Source organism: Talpa occidentalis, unplaced genomic scaffold (genome assembly GCF_014898055.3).
Source record: "Talpa occidentalis isolate TD23 unplaced genomic scaffold, MPIMG_talOcc4v2.1 talOcc4.15, whole genome shotgun sequence".
NCBI lineage: Eukaryota > Metazoa > Chordata > Mammalia > Eulipotyphla > Talpidae > Talpa > Talpa occidentalis.
This window is the reverse complement of record NW_023601543.1, coordinates 13,341,610-13,354,986: the sequence shown is the minus strand read 5'-3', so window position 1 is coordinate 13,354,986 and position 13,377 is coordinate 13,341,610. Positions and strand designations below refer to the sequence as shown.

The following is a 13,377-nucleotide window of genomic DNA, read 5'->3' as shown; positions in this document are numbered from 1 at the left end:
CCCCCTCTGCCACACTCAATCTGCCCCCTGTTATTTTCCCAATGACACTGAACACTGATGATCTTTGTTGTCATTTGAGTCGCTATCCCCCGCCTCAGCAGGATGACAGAGGTGTCACATAGGAGGCCCATAGTTGCTTCAAAGACTAATGAAGGCATTTGGCTCCACGTTTGACTCCTACTGCCCCCAAGTGCCAGAATCAAAGACATCATCAGCCTCTCTGGGGGAAGTGCCAGATTATAGATAGGCCAAGGCAGGACCTGCAGGAGGGGAGAGGCCCCTCAATTTTCACTGGTGAGGTTAGGAGTCTTAATTCGGGAGGTTGAGGTCCAGCCTCTGGTGAGTCAGAAGGGATAAAGATAGTGGTTCACATAGTGACAGACAGGAGCATGGGGTAGAGGAGTTTTTGTTTGGCAAGCTGAGGTGACTTTTAATAGACAAGGAGGGAAAGTAGTTACTAAATCTGGTCGGTCATTTTGCAAGGGTTTTCATTTTTTCAATCAGGGGTTTGAGTCCCACATACCTAACTGCAAAATGCATTTGGAAGCAATTCTAGACACAAAGAACCCTATAATGAAATCAACTTACATTATTTCCAGCGTGGCTACAGAATTCTAATCCAAAATATTCCTTTTCAGCAAGGTTTAGATGGCTGCAACTCAGGTTAAACAGCGCCTTCCCGGATGACTTTTGCTAAACAAAACAGACAGATCATAGCACCACTTGCCTTCCTGACGTGATCGCGTCCCTGCTGTGTAGAATGAAGGGCAGAAGTCACTGGGGTGTTAAACACTGTCTAGCAGATCTGTGTCAGCCTAAACCATGTTGGCTTTTACAGACCAATACATGAATCCATCTGCAGATTGTTTTAGGGGCACCCCTTCAAAAGCCTCAGACTGTCTTATAAAAAGAGAGCCTTGCACTTAACTATGGCTATATCTGCAAATCTACCCTTTCAGTGCAATTCTTTAATCAATTCATCCCACGGGCAATTTGAATGATTTTCCCCAAATTGACAGATAGTTTAATCAAGATGCAAATCTGACCTGCTTCAAATCCCTCAGAGGCTCCCTCAGGATTGTCTATTCTCCCTAGCTGGAAAGGCTGGGCCCTCTCCTGTGGCCCTGCCCCTCCAGCCTCCTTTCTTGCCCCTCCCCCTTCCTGACACTTTCCTTTCTAATCGCAGGGCCTGCTGGTACTGCCTCATGCTTGTCAGTAGTTTCTTGCCTCCATGTCTCTGTTCCTGTCGCTGCTACTACACAGACCGCCCCTCCCACCCTCTTTGGTTTGGTGTCCTCCCACTCAGCTCACATGTCATCTCCCCGGGGGCTCTGAGATCCCTAGCAGCAGCAGGTTGAGCTGTGGGGGCAACCTCCTTGCTCCCGAATGCTGTAAGAATGTGGATACCTAGTTGCCCCTCATTAGACTGAATTCCTGGCTAGCAGGGATCCTGCTTTATTTTTCTGCATATTCACCAGGTATAGCTCAGAGCCTGGCACACAGTAGGAGGTCTTGAATCCTTGTCCAGCCAACATGAAACTAACCAAATGACTCATGTGAGCCTCCTGATTAGACTTCACTGCAGAACTTCTCCCCACCAAATCTGCTTGTAGCATACTCTCTTCACCTCCGGCCACACGTATTTTTTTTCTTCATAAAGTCCACCCACACCGAGAACACAAAATGGTCCCTGAGGCTTCTCAGGGCACAGGGGCTTTGATGAGCTCTCTGTGAGAAAGTCTTTCAGCTGCATATGGCTGGGGTGGCTCTTCAGCCACCGCCATGGCTGAACCCGAAGGTTGCTGCTGCAGGGAGGACTGTGATGGGAAAATTGGGCCCTGGCTGCCAGGCACAAAGACACGCTGTTGAAAACCCCTAGTTAAATCCAAGTCACGAGGGCCCCTAGAGTGTGGCAAAGGAAGCCAGGCGCGGGGGGAAACGTCCTTGGAAATCACCAACCCATAGAATTAAAGGCAACCTTGAGAGGTCAGAGTCTCCAGCCGCCTTCCTCCCACCCTCTGCCCTGGCCCTCAAGGCCGAACCATGTGGAAGGGAGCCCACCTCTGGATTTAATAGCTTCCTGGAAGGCAACCTACCCCCTTCATCACCCCCACCAATTCTCCCCTCTCCCCCTGGACTTTTCTCCACTTGGTTACACTACTCAACCCTCCACCGACTCAAGATTCATGTAGGTCAACCAAGGTACTGTTTTTAAATGCAAATAGGCCGCGAAGGGCAAACCCCACTGCTTCCCTCACACCTGAGGGAGAGCTGAGGAGAAGGGCCTTGATTTTATGTGGGAAGTCACATTGGAGCTATGGTCCAAGGAAAGGGGTCGCCCCTGGGGTGGGGGGAGGTGGGGAGTGAAGGTCACTGGGGAGCACTGGGAAGGGGGTGTCTGATAGGGAGGAGGGAGGGGGTGTTTTTCCCTGTGTGGCAACCTTGCCTAGGGCAGGTGCTGACACAGATCATTCCAGACTGATGAAATCGCTCCTATTTTTAAAGTCCTCCAGACAAGGAGCAGCCATGGGATTTTTTTACGGAAAAAAAAAAAAACTTGGGAGGGGGTGCACAATACTGTTTCCAATACCAAAGAAACATTTTAGTTACGAGGACCAGATTCCATCGTAGACTCCAGTTTCTTGGCAAAAAATTTAAGAAACACAAGACTTTCCTTTTTCTTCCTCACTTTAAATAATTCTGCTTTCCCCCATAAGGGGGCTTAATTCTCCCCATTCACCTTCCATGTGTCTGTCTCTTGAAACGTTTCTGCATTCAGAAAGACTAGCCACTCTTGTGAGGTTTCCAATCACAGCTTCCTTTGCGCTCCCTTCTGTTAGCTCCCAGACCATCTTTACAAGAAGAACCCCCTGGTCCTTGTTTTCCAGACACGTTGCCATCTGGTTCTGAAAAACCCTATGGCATTTATGCCCTTGGAGGTCAGGTGCTCACTTGGCTCATTTCCCTTCAGTCCTCCATAGTGTACATAGAAATTGGCCTTTGTGGAATGTGTTGCAAAATAGGTAAGGTCTCGCTTCTGTCTCAACAAGTAGCCTTTATTTTTTTCCAACCATTATGATTCAATTCATCAATGTTTATGTTATGATTATTTTACTCATAATATCTCCATGTATACAATATTCGCATTTTCTCTCTTCTGTATTTCTGATTCTCTTTTCAATTGCTTGTTCTCATTTAAGCAGACACTTTTCAACATTCTAATCAAGCTCCTTAGTGTATCTTAATTCTTTACCACAGGCCCTCCCTCTCAGGGACCCAGAACTCTGATTCTAACCCCTGTTTTATCCCGATCTCGCTTGGATTATGGTAGAGCAGAGTTTGCCTGAAAATACATACACATCATTAGATATTATATATATTTTATGATTAGGTATATTATTTAACAGGTTTAGAACTTGTATTTGTAATCTGCAATTTGCTAACTGAATCCTAATCACTGGAAATGTCCAATGATTTCTGGGGGATCCAGACCCATCTACTCATGGAAACAATAATAGTCAAGGTAGGTACCTCTGAAACACAATCCACCGAAGTTTTTGTGCATCTGTCATATAACAATTTATTAAGACAAACCTGAATTATTATCCTGCTATCACTTACTAACTGGATGAACTGGGATAAATCTTTTAGCTCACAGATTAACCTGCCTTTCCCAAGTACCTGAAGACAGAAGCCATGTGCTTGAATACCTGGTATTATGTACAAAGAGTGGACATTCAATAACTATTTACTGAATAAATAGATGAATGGATCCAAACATTTAATTTGAATCATGTACATAAGTAAGATAGTTGTCTGAGAAGGAAGAACAAATTAGTCACTATGTGACCTAGGGCAAATTACTAAACCCTTCAAGCTTTGGTCTACTACAAAATGCAGACAGTAGCAGTATTATCTCATTGAATTGTGAGGAGTAAACAAGATACTTCACATCAAGGTCTTAGCCTGGTGCCTTTACATCACATGACTCAAGCAATGCACATGTACAGATAAATGCAGGGAAGATTCTGAAAGGATACATGTCAGACTGTTAATATCATTATCTCTGCAAAAGGAATAGAACAAAGGAAACTTCAACTTTTTATTCAGTGCATATCTGGATTTTTTTTCATGACCAAGGACAATACAAAGTCCCTTAACCAACTTTCACTTAACAATGGATAGAGCAAGCTTTCCATTCCCTCTTTAGAACCTTGACAGATGTCTATGTTGTGATGAAAGTCCCTGGCTAGCAGACTACTCTACTATGATTGAGCACTTTTACATCCATCCATTGAGTCTCATGCTTAATAACAATTATTTTCTAGAATATGTTCTTGGCAATTCTACTTGTCATTATAATTATACATTTAATTACATTGTACTTTGTATGCTTATCAAAAGAATTATGATAAATTTCTAAAAGCGAGAGTTGTTTCTATGAAAACAAAGTTGATCACAGTTAAAAATTCTGAACGGGAGGAAATTCCCAAAAATATGCCATGACATTACATGCAGATATGACAGTGATGAAATATTGGGGGAGAAGAGATGTCAAAATCTGGAAGGATTCCGTATTCAAATTGCTTTGCAAGTATCTACATTCTTGCTCCACATTAAATAAGCAAATACTGGAAACCATGGATGATGAATTATGGGTGTGGTTTATGAAAGAAAGACAAAGGCAACATCAATCAAAAGTCCTTATTTAGAATGCTTTGCCCTTATTTTAAAAGATTGTCATATATATGTCAAAATTAAAAGTTTAATGTGTTTGTATGTGTGTATATATAATATATATATGCTATGATTTTTGCTTCAGTAAACTTAATCAGTTAACCTTGACTACACCAGATAAATGAGATTCTATTGTATCCACATAGTGACTTTGTACCTTAAAATTAAGGTTTCGGAAAAAGAAAATGAGCAAAATATAGTATATTTTTAACAGTATCACAATAATTTCTTTAACTTTTTCTTCTTACTTGCTTTATTTTCCAAAGAAATACAATAGACATTATAAAATTTAAAAGCATAGTGCCTTACAAAGAGTCTTAGAGTTGCTTCTCCTGTTTCCAATTTTGAACCCCATAGTCAAAATATTTCTCCTGCTTCCCTCTGGAAATTGTCTTTGAAGTCACAGTTGATAATCACTCATTCTCATGACTTTATGGTTATGTCTCATATTTTATCCCAAAATATGGTTGCATTAGCTCCGGCTGCCATAACAAAATACCAAAGACTGAGTGGTTTAAACAAGAAGAATTTATTTCTCACAGTTCTGGAGGCCGGACATCGGAGATTGGGACGCTGGTGTACCAGATTCTGCTGAGACCTCTCTCCCTGAGAGAGTGCCTTTCTCTTCCTCTTCTTGTAAGACCACCAAGTCCTTCACATTATGCCCCCATCCATATGACCTAATGATCCTTAATTACTCCCTAAAAGGCCTTTCTCCAAGTACACTGACATTAGTCAAATTGGAGGTTACAGGGCTAATGTAAGAATTTAGCGTGGACACAATTATGTCCGTTGCAGGAGCACTGACTGCTAGATAGCCCACTTTAGTGACCATACTTGCTCTTTAGGACTTTTGCCTCTTTCCAACCACTAAATCCTCTCTCAAATAATGAAGATTTGTGAGGCATTTTGGAAAGAATGTGCCCAGTTACAGAAGGCCAAAAAGAGTTCCAAGAATGTGCTGAGTACCTGCAATAAATATGAGGAGGCAGCACATCAGAGCGGCTGAGAATGTGACCTCTAGAGCAGACACACCTGGGTGTGTTCTGATTCCTCTTCTTGCTGGATTGTTGATCGTGCACAGGCAATTTAATCTCACTGAGCCTCAGTTTCCTCAGTTACACAATAGGATCATCAGAGGCCCAACAGAAGAGACGACAGCAAATGAGTCTATGTACATGAAATGCTCAGAACAGGCAAATCCATAGAGATGGAAGGCAGATTGGTGGCTGCCAGGGACTAGGGGGGAGCGAAGAATGGGGAGTAACTGCTGATTAGTATGGGGATTCTCTTGGGGAGAATGAAAATATTCTGGAATTTAATAGTTGTGGTGCTTGCACAATATGGTGAATATACTTCAAACCTCTCAACTGTACACTTAAAAAGGGTAAATTTTATAGTCTGTGTATTGTAGTTCGATTTTTTAAAAAGGATCACAGGGCCTCCCTGGTGGCGCAGTGGGTTGAAGCTGTCCATCCGTTCAATTCCCGGCCAGCCAGGGAGATACCCACATGGCGTGGTAGACCTCTCCTGTCTCGCCCGCTGCTCTCCTCAGCAGTGCTTTTGGTCCATCTGCCTGTTCTGCTCCCCTCTCTGTCTCTGGTGAATCCTCTCACCCCCTGCACCTCTGGCCTGTACCCCAGCTCTTGTATAAAAATAAATAAATCTTTTAAAAAATTAATAAATAAAAAGGATCACAGTGAACATCGAATGCAAATATTCATCTCAAGTATTTATTCAGTGTCTGATCCATAGGTAGAGCTCAAGAAGTGCTAACCACATAATTTATCGTCCAAATTGGAACACTTTTGAGGGTGATGGGGGTAGTCATAATTATTACAGTATCACAACAGGTATAAACCAGAACTTTCCTGAACAAAGCCTGACATAGGGTCACCTAGCTATTAGCATGTGATCACTCAACAGGTCTGTTTTGACAAGGGCAGCATGTACTTGAATATTCAAGATCTGGAATATTACAGAAAACACAGAGACGTTTCCCCTTATAGAAAAACAGTGCTTAGTATTCATTCTTTCAAGGTCAAGTGAATGAGTCACCTTGAAGTCATGTCAAATCTCTGAGTCCACATTTTCGTAGGGAAGGTTCAAGCATAACATTCACAAAGAGTTGTTTCACAAGTCGTAATCTTTTTTTAAAAAAAGTTATTTTATTCATTTATGTATACAAAAGCTGGGGTGCAGGCCAGAGGCACCGGGGTGGTGAAAGGATTCACCAGAGACAGAGTGGGGAGCCGAACACCAGTCTTAATCTTCTTAATAAACATTTTAAAAGCCAATCCCTCACCTCTCCTTTAGCATTTCCCCCTCCCTCCACAGCCCTCCCACCCTTGTTTATTCTCTTTTTCCAATTTGTTCTATTTTTCTGTTGTAATTTCCCTGCCCAAACCCAGATTTATTTCTGATGCACTTGCCTGCAGTCCATGTCTTTACCCTCTTGTGACCCTTTCCACCATCCTTCCGATTCGCACGCGTGACTGAGCACCTGTCCTTCCCTGGGAGACCGAAGTGAACAGGCCACGGGAATTGCAAACCTCTAAAGGAACCCACAGGCTGGCGGGCAAGGCAGGCCCATCAATAGATCGTGACAGTAGTTGGGGCTAAATGCGCTTGTTGGAGCACTGTGCAGAGGGTACCATGAGAGCCTGTGCAAAGGGCACTGACCCCAGAAGGATGAGGAAGAGCACAGCACGGTGGATTCCTAAGAGAAGGGACAGGTCGCAAGAGGTGAAAAGGTGGCTAGGAGAAGGATGTTAGAGGCAGACAGGACCAGAAAAGCTGGCATAAATGATGAAACTGCAAGTGGCACGGTGCTCCCAAAGGAGCAAGTGACACAGAGTGACTGCAAACGTGGGCAGGGGCCTGACCAGGAGGAGCTTTTGTGCCAAGGGAGGCCACACACCTGAAGGTAGGGCTCCGGGTTGGGGCAGCAAAGACTTTAAGCAGGGAACTGACATGGTCAGAAACACCTGTCAGAGGGGCCTCCCTGGTGGTGCAGGGCTAAAGTCTCAGCACTATCAAGCTTTCACCAACAAGCCACGGTGGCTGCTGCTCCCCTCAGCGGTGCATTTCAGTAGATCTGCTTGCTCTGCTCCCCACTCACACACACACATCTCCACCTCTGGCCTATACCCCAGTTCTTGTATGCATAAACAAATAAAAATAAATAAATCTTAAAAAAAAAAGAAACACCTTATAGAAGTGTGGGACAGAGCTCCCCAAACTGTAAAGTGCCAATGAGTCCCCTGGGGATCTTGCTGAAATGCTGTTTCAGACTGTGGGACTTTCTGTGCTTGATATTAGCCTTTGATATTGGCCAGGGGCAGGGTTTGCTTACCCCGCGGCTCAGCTCAGAATATATTTTGCTGCCTTCCGTCTCAACTTTCTGAATTGCTTTGCTGATTCCTGACATCTGTTTCTCTACCAGTTGACCCAGCCACTTGCCATATGCACCTCCCACTGCCTCTTGTTTCAGAATCTTTCCCATACCCACCCATCTGAAGGCGGTGGGGGTGGGGGGGTGTTGGAACATTCCACACCAATGTCTGCACATATTTGAGCCCCTCCTGTGACCCTCCCTGCCTTTTGTGCCTGTTTGGAAAGAAAATCACGGCTTGTCACATCTGAAGGTTTCTGCTGACGTAATCTTGCAAAGTATCTATCTCTAAATTTTTTTAAGATTTATTTTTATTTATTTATTTATGCATACAAGAACTGGGGTGCAGGCCAGAGGTGTGGGGGCAGGGTGAGAGGATTCAACAGAGAGAGAGTGGGGAGCAGAACAAGCAGATCTACTGAAATACACTGCTGAGGGGAGCAGCGGGCAAGACAGGAGAGGTCTGCTGCACCATATGGGTTATCTCCCTGGCCAGGGATCAAACTCATGCTGCAGTGGCTGTCAAAAGCTCAATAGTGCTGAGATTCAACCCCTTGCATCATCAGGGAGGCCCTCTCTAAAAAATTTATTAACCTAGTTACTGCAAGTATAACTATATTTTTTAATTTCTCTTTTATTGAGATAATATTGGTTTGCCGCACAGCACAGGTTTCAGGTGTACAGCTTCCCACCTGGACAACTGTACATATCACAGCACGCCCACCATGTCCATTCACCAGCCACCACTAGAAAGTATCTTTTGGCCACTCCGACCCCCCAGGCCGTCCTCTCCGAAGTGCTCACTGATTCCTTTTAAAGTCACCCACCTGAAATGTTCTTTCTGGTCTTTTCCGGTGCATCTGCAAGCTTTCCGTGTATTACCCCATTTACAAGGTAGCCTAATGACCCACCCTGGCACCAGCCCAGAATCAGTTCCATCCAGAACAGCAGAAGCACACAGCCTCTCAGCCACTTTATGGAGACAACTATGAACTAATCCCTTTTGGCTGCCCTTCTGGCAAATTTCCATCTGTCCTTTTACACTTCATGGCCTGAAGCCTGTATGGCATTTTGGAACCCAGAACCTAGCAGAGCACTCTAGTGAGAGGATCTGACTTGTGCTGTGTCAAATAGAAAGTCAAGATCATTCTGCATTTTGGTTGCGATCTGTGCAGTTCCAGGCAAGGTGACCCTGACTTAATTTCGGCCATGCAGGGAAATCTCATGCTGCACCATTGTCCCCAGTTCTACACCTCAATACGGCTGTTGATAAACAAGGATGGGCAAGAGACTCCTTTCCAGAGAGTTGGAACCCTTCCCAAAGGAAGTCTTTCTCTTTTCTTGTCCTCCCTCCCACCCTCTTAACCCCTAACACCACCAGCCTTAACCCACATCCAGGAATCTCAGAATCCTGGGGGAAATCAACCCCAGGGACTGCTCCTTTTAATGGACTGTTTTAGTTTCAGTGTAAATTCAAGTATATAGAAAAATTGCAAATCTCCTGATATTGCAAATAATAATAATAATACACACATCTTACACTTTTACCTATACAGTCAGATGCAACCAGTTATCCAAGAAAGAGGTTGAACATAATTTCAAAGCTTGCACTGAACAAACCACCCAGGGAACAAGGATAAGGAGAGACTTCAGGCCAGGGCAGAAGGAATTACTGGCCAAACTGTAACCCTTGGAGGGGTTGGGGCGGGGGGGGGGGGGGGGGGGGGGCGAGGGGGGCCCTGAACTCCAGCTACAAAGAGAACTGCTGAGTGGTGAGAGGCTAATTACCAGGTAGCAGCAGTTCATGCTAAAATGGAGCCCTCTCTGCAGGCAGTCTAGTCTTTTAGCATCTGGTAGCGAACAAGGTGCAGTTGACACATCAAAGAACAAAGAATAAGTAGGAAGTCAACCAAGTCCCTTTGCCCCAAGCCCATAGCCTTCAGCAATAAACCCTGAAGAGAAGCAGTTACTGGGTACTTAAGATTTCCTAGCAGGGGTAAGCAGAGAGAACAACCCTTGCAGTTGCTGTGCATGTGTGAAATTCACACCAAATTACAACTGTTTTTTATTTTATTTTTGAAACCTAAAGCAGTTCAAAGTACTGCACACGCAATAGATGGAAGGCCTGGGTGCTGAGGATTTAACTGCTCAGAAAAGTTTCCCACCCACGTGGCTGTTCTTTGGAGATCTTGAAGGGTCAAACTGACCAGTTATATGACCATCACCCTCTTTATCCTCAGGCATAATGATAGTGACCAAACTGAGTTCGGAAGAGAACTCTGAAACCTGAGAGCTAGTTTAGTACCTGAGAGAGAAAACTTTCTGCCAGATACCTTTGGAAAGCTACAATGGAAGATATGTCATTGCCTAAGGCCCACAATGACCTGGACAGCTTGCGTCTGATTCATACTCTTTGCTGTGCTGGATGGTGTTTAAGAGACTCTCATTACTCAGAGTTACTTTTCATACTACGGGGGAGAAAAAAAGAGGGGGAAAAAGCCCAACAAGATTACCACCCTAATAGTAATCTTATCCCCATTCCTGGGACATTGAAATTACCATGCCTCTATTGGAAAGGCTGTTGAAAAGTGACAGTGTAATAATAGCATTCTCAAGACAGTGCTCCAATCTTGTCGAAATTACTAGCTATTCTGGGTAATTAAAAACAATTATAATTGTTTGTTTCCACGTAACGCTTCAGCACTAAATCCATGTGGTATGCTTGATGCACAGCTACATTCCAAATGGTGGTTGGAATTTTCTTTTAAACTTGAAGTTGACAAAACATTCTGTAGCTATTTGGCAATGTGACTATTGAGGATCTAACAGGGAGCACCAGATTTCATGTAGTCTGTGCATTTCATTTCACAGGTGAGGACGTTTGGACCCAGAGCAGAGAAGAGCCCAAGGCCCTTCAGCAGACTAATAGCAGAACTGGGATGAGAACCCAGGTCTTCTGGCCTCCAGTAACAGCTTCATTTCATTACATCACATAGGGCTGTCCTTAAATATGCAGAAACCTAGATCTAGCTATATGAAAGACAAGAGAGAGATAAATGGCACAATGGGTTGAGCGCTGCGCTGTGAAGCTGTCTCCAGCCTCTGCAGCAAGGGTTCGATTCCCGGCCGGCCAGGGAGCTACCCATATGGTGCAGCAGACCTCTCCTGTCTTGTTCGCTGCTCCCCTCCTCAGTGTATTTCAGTCAGTCTGCCTGTTCTGCTCCCCACTCTGTCTGCAGTGAATCCTCTCACCTTCCCGCGCCTCTGGCCTGTACCCCAGCTCTTGTAAAAATAAATCTTTAAAAAAAAAAGAGATAAACTCCTAAAACGTGTTCCTTTGATTCGCTCTTTCCTTTCATAGTCACTGGTTTTCCCAGCTTTGTCATCTTTTCTTCCCTTTGACAGTACAGGGGACTCACTTTTCCCTCCTTGTGTTTGCTACCCCAATGTCTCTCCTTCAGCCTTCCTTTCCTCACTTGCTGTCCAGTCCTCTTTTCTTTCCTTGAATCAGTTTTTTCTCCATTTATAACGCATGCTCACCATGTCACCTCGTGGGGCTAGGAGCAAGTGGAAGTCCCTCTGTTCCGAAAAGTTGTGAATTTCACAGACACTCTATAAAGAAGTCATTAAAGAATAATGCCTTTTAAAACATCTATTTAATAAGAGGCCATAAAACCTAAAATATTAGCGTTACTGTAGAGACTCTGTGTTGACTGAACAGAAAATATTTTTAAAATATATTCAGGAAACTAGTCCAACTACTTGAACTGGGGAGGCACCGGTGGGATTTCAGGACCCATAAGAAAGCTGTATGTTATTTGCAAAATATATACCAAAACGTTGACATCTGGATGATGGCATCACACTTGAATTTTTATTTTCTTCTTTTTGCTTATCAGATTTTTTAATATCTCTAGAATGAATCTATGCAATATAATATATTAAAACTAGATGTGAAAACTGAAAAATAAAATGAACCTCCACAGGATTCTTGCTAGAAAATGAGAGGTTATTGTGAGCTATCATTCAGAATAATCTCCCTGTCACGAAGTGTCTCATTCCTCTACCCTTTCAACACCTCCACGTAAGCCAGGTGTGCCTGCCTGTTGACACCTGTGGACCACACTAAGGAACGTCCTCTGCCCTGCAGCAAGAAGCTTCCATGGGGCCCCTGCCTGGTCTAGACATGGCTTCTTGCCAAGCTCCACCCTTGCAGAAATCTCTCAGGACCTGTTCTTTCATTCCCCATGCAGACAATTGCCTGAGTTTCTGACCCTTGTTCACCTGTCCCTTCACTTGGTTTCCAGATATTTGGTGCTGGCTAGGTCCTAAAATGGCAGCTGGCTGGGCTCCATGAACTCTGCTCTCCTCTTTACTGATCTCTGCCTATGTTGTGCACACAGCAGGTGCTTCATGAAGATTTGCTGAACCTGTGGCTGAGCAAAATAGCTTAACTCCTGAGCCCGCTTGCAGCTTTCTACCCCTTTCCTCCTGCTTACCCTGGCCTGTAGCCATCCAAGTCCTAAGTGCTAATCAAATCTATGAGTTGGGTTGACCCAGTCTCTACTAAGCCCTAGGCCCAAAGTCTTGGAGTTGCATAGTGTTCCCTGGGATCCACTAACTGTACTCAAGGACAAGCACAGACAAGTCCAGAAAAATTTTACTTTCTATAGTTCTCCTACACACTACACATCTAAAATTCTAAGGTACAAGAAGGAGAAAGTGTGGGTCTAACTTGTAAAATATAGAATTGTAGAAAACAGTGGCAGGAGTTATTACTTATTAGCCATCTTTAGTGAGAGACTGGTTCTCCAAAGATACTAACTTTTGTGTCTTAGCTGCATGCTCCCAAAGCAAGCTTTCCTAGTACCTTTCTCCTTTAATTGCTTTAGGTGGAATTATTTGTGCAGAAGGATATGGTTAAGCTGACTCATTGCTATTTATAAATCAAAACCAAAGATATTCCTCCTTCTGAATGTTGAATCCGACATTTGCTTGCCCCAGCTTAGAAGGTCCCGATCCATATTCCTCCAAATGCAGAAACAGACAACCATGCTCATGCTGTTATCCACAGAGAGACCTGAGGAGCCTTCTAGACCATTAGGAGGGGAGATGAGCTCTTCTTTGTTGAGCTTTGGGGCAACCTAAACCAGGGCATCTCCGATCTGTAGCACCCCCACTTCAAACATTCAGTGGGGGTTTAATGTGATCACACTGTTTTCCATGGGTGCAGCGCTGGTTCAGGG

At 44.1% G+C, this 13,377-nt stretch overlaps 1 protein-coding gene across 1 annotated transcript in view; it reads right to left on the bottom strand.

Moving 5' to 3' along the window:
* Positions 1 to 1,784, bottom strand: part of FRMD7 (FERM domain containing 7) — a 19,240-nt gene extending 17,456 nt beyond the window's left edge. Inside the window, exons 1-2 of the mRNA XM_037512808.1 lie at positions 1,710 to 1,784; positions 589 to 693 (exon numbers count right to left, since the gene is read on the bottom strand). Of these exons, the coding sequence (XP_037368705.1) occupies positions 589 to 693; positions 1,710 to 1,784 (180 nt within the window). The remainder of the gene's footprint in view (positions 1 to 588; positions 694 to 1,709) is intronic.
* Between the last annotated feature and the right edge of the window lie 11,593 nt (positions 1,785 to 13,377).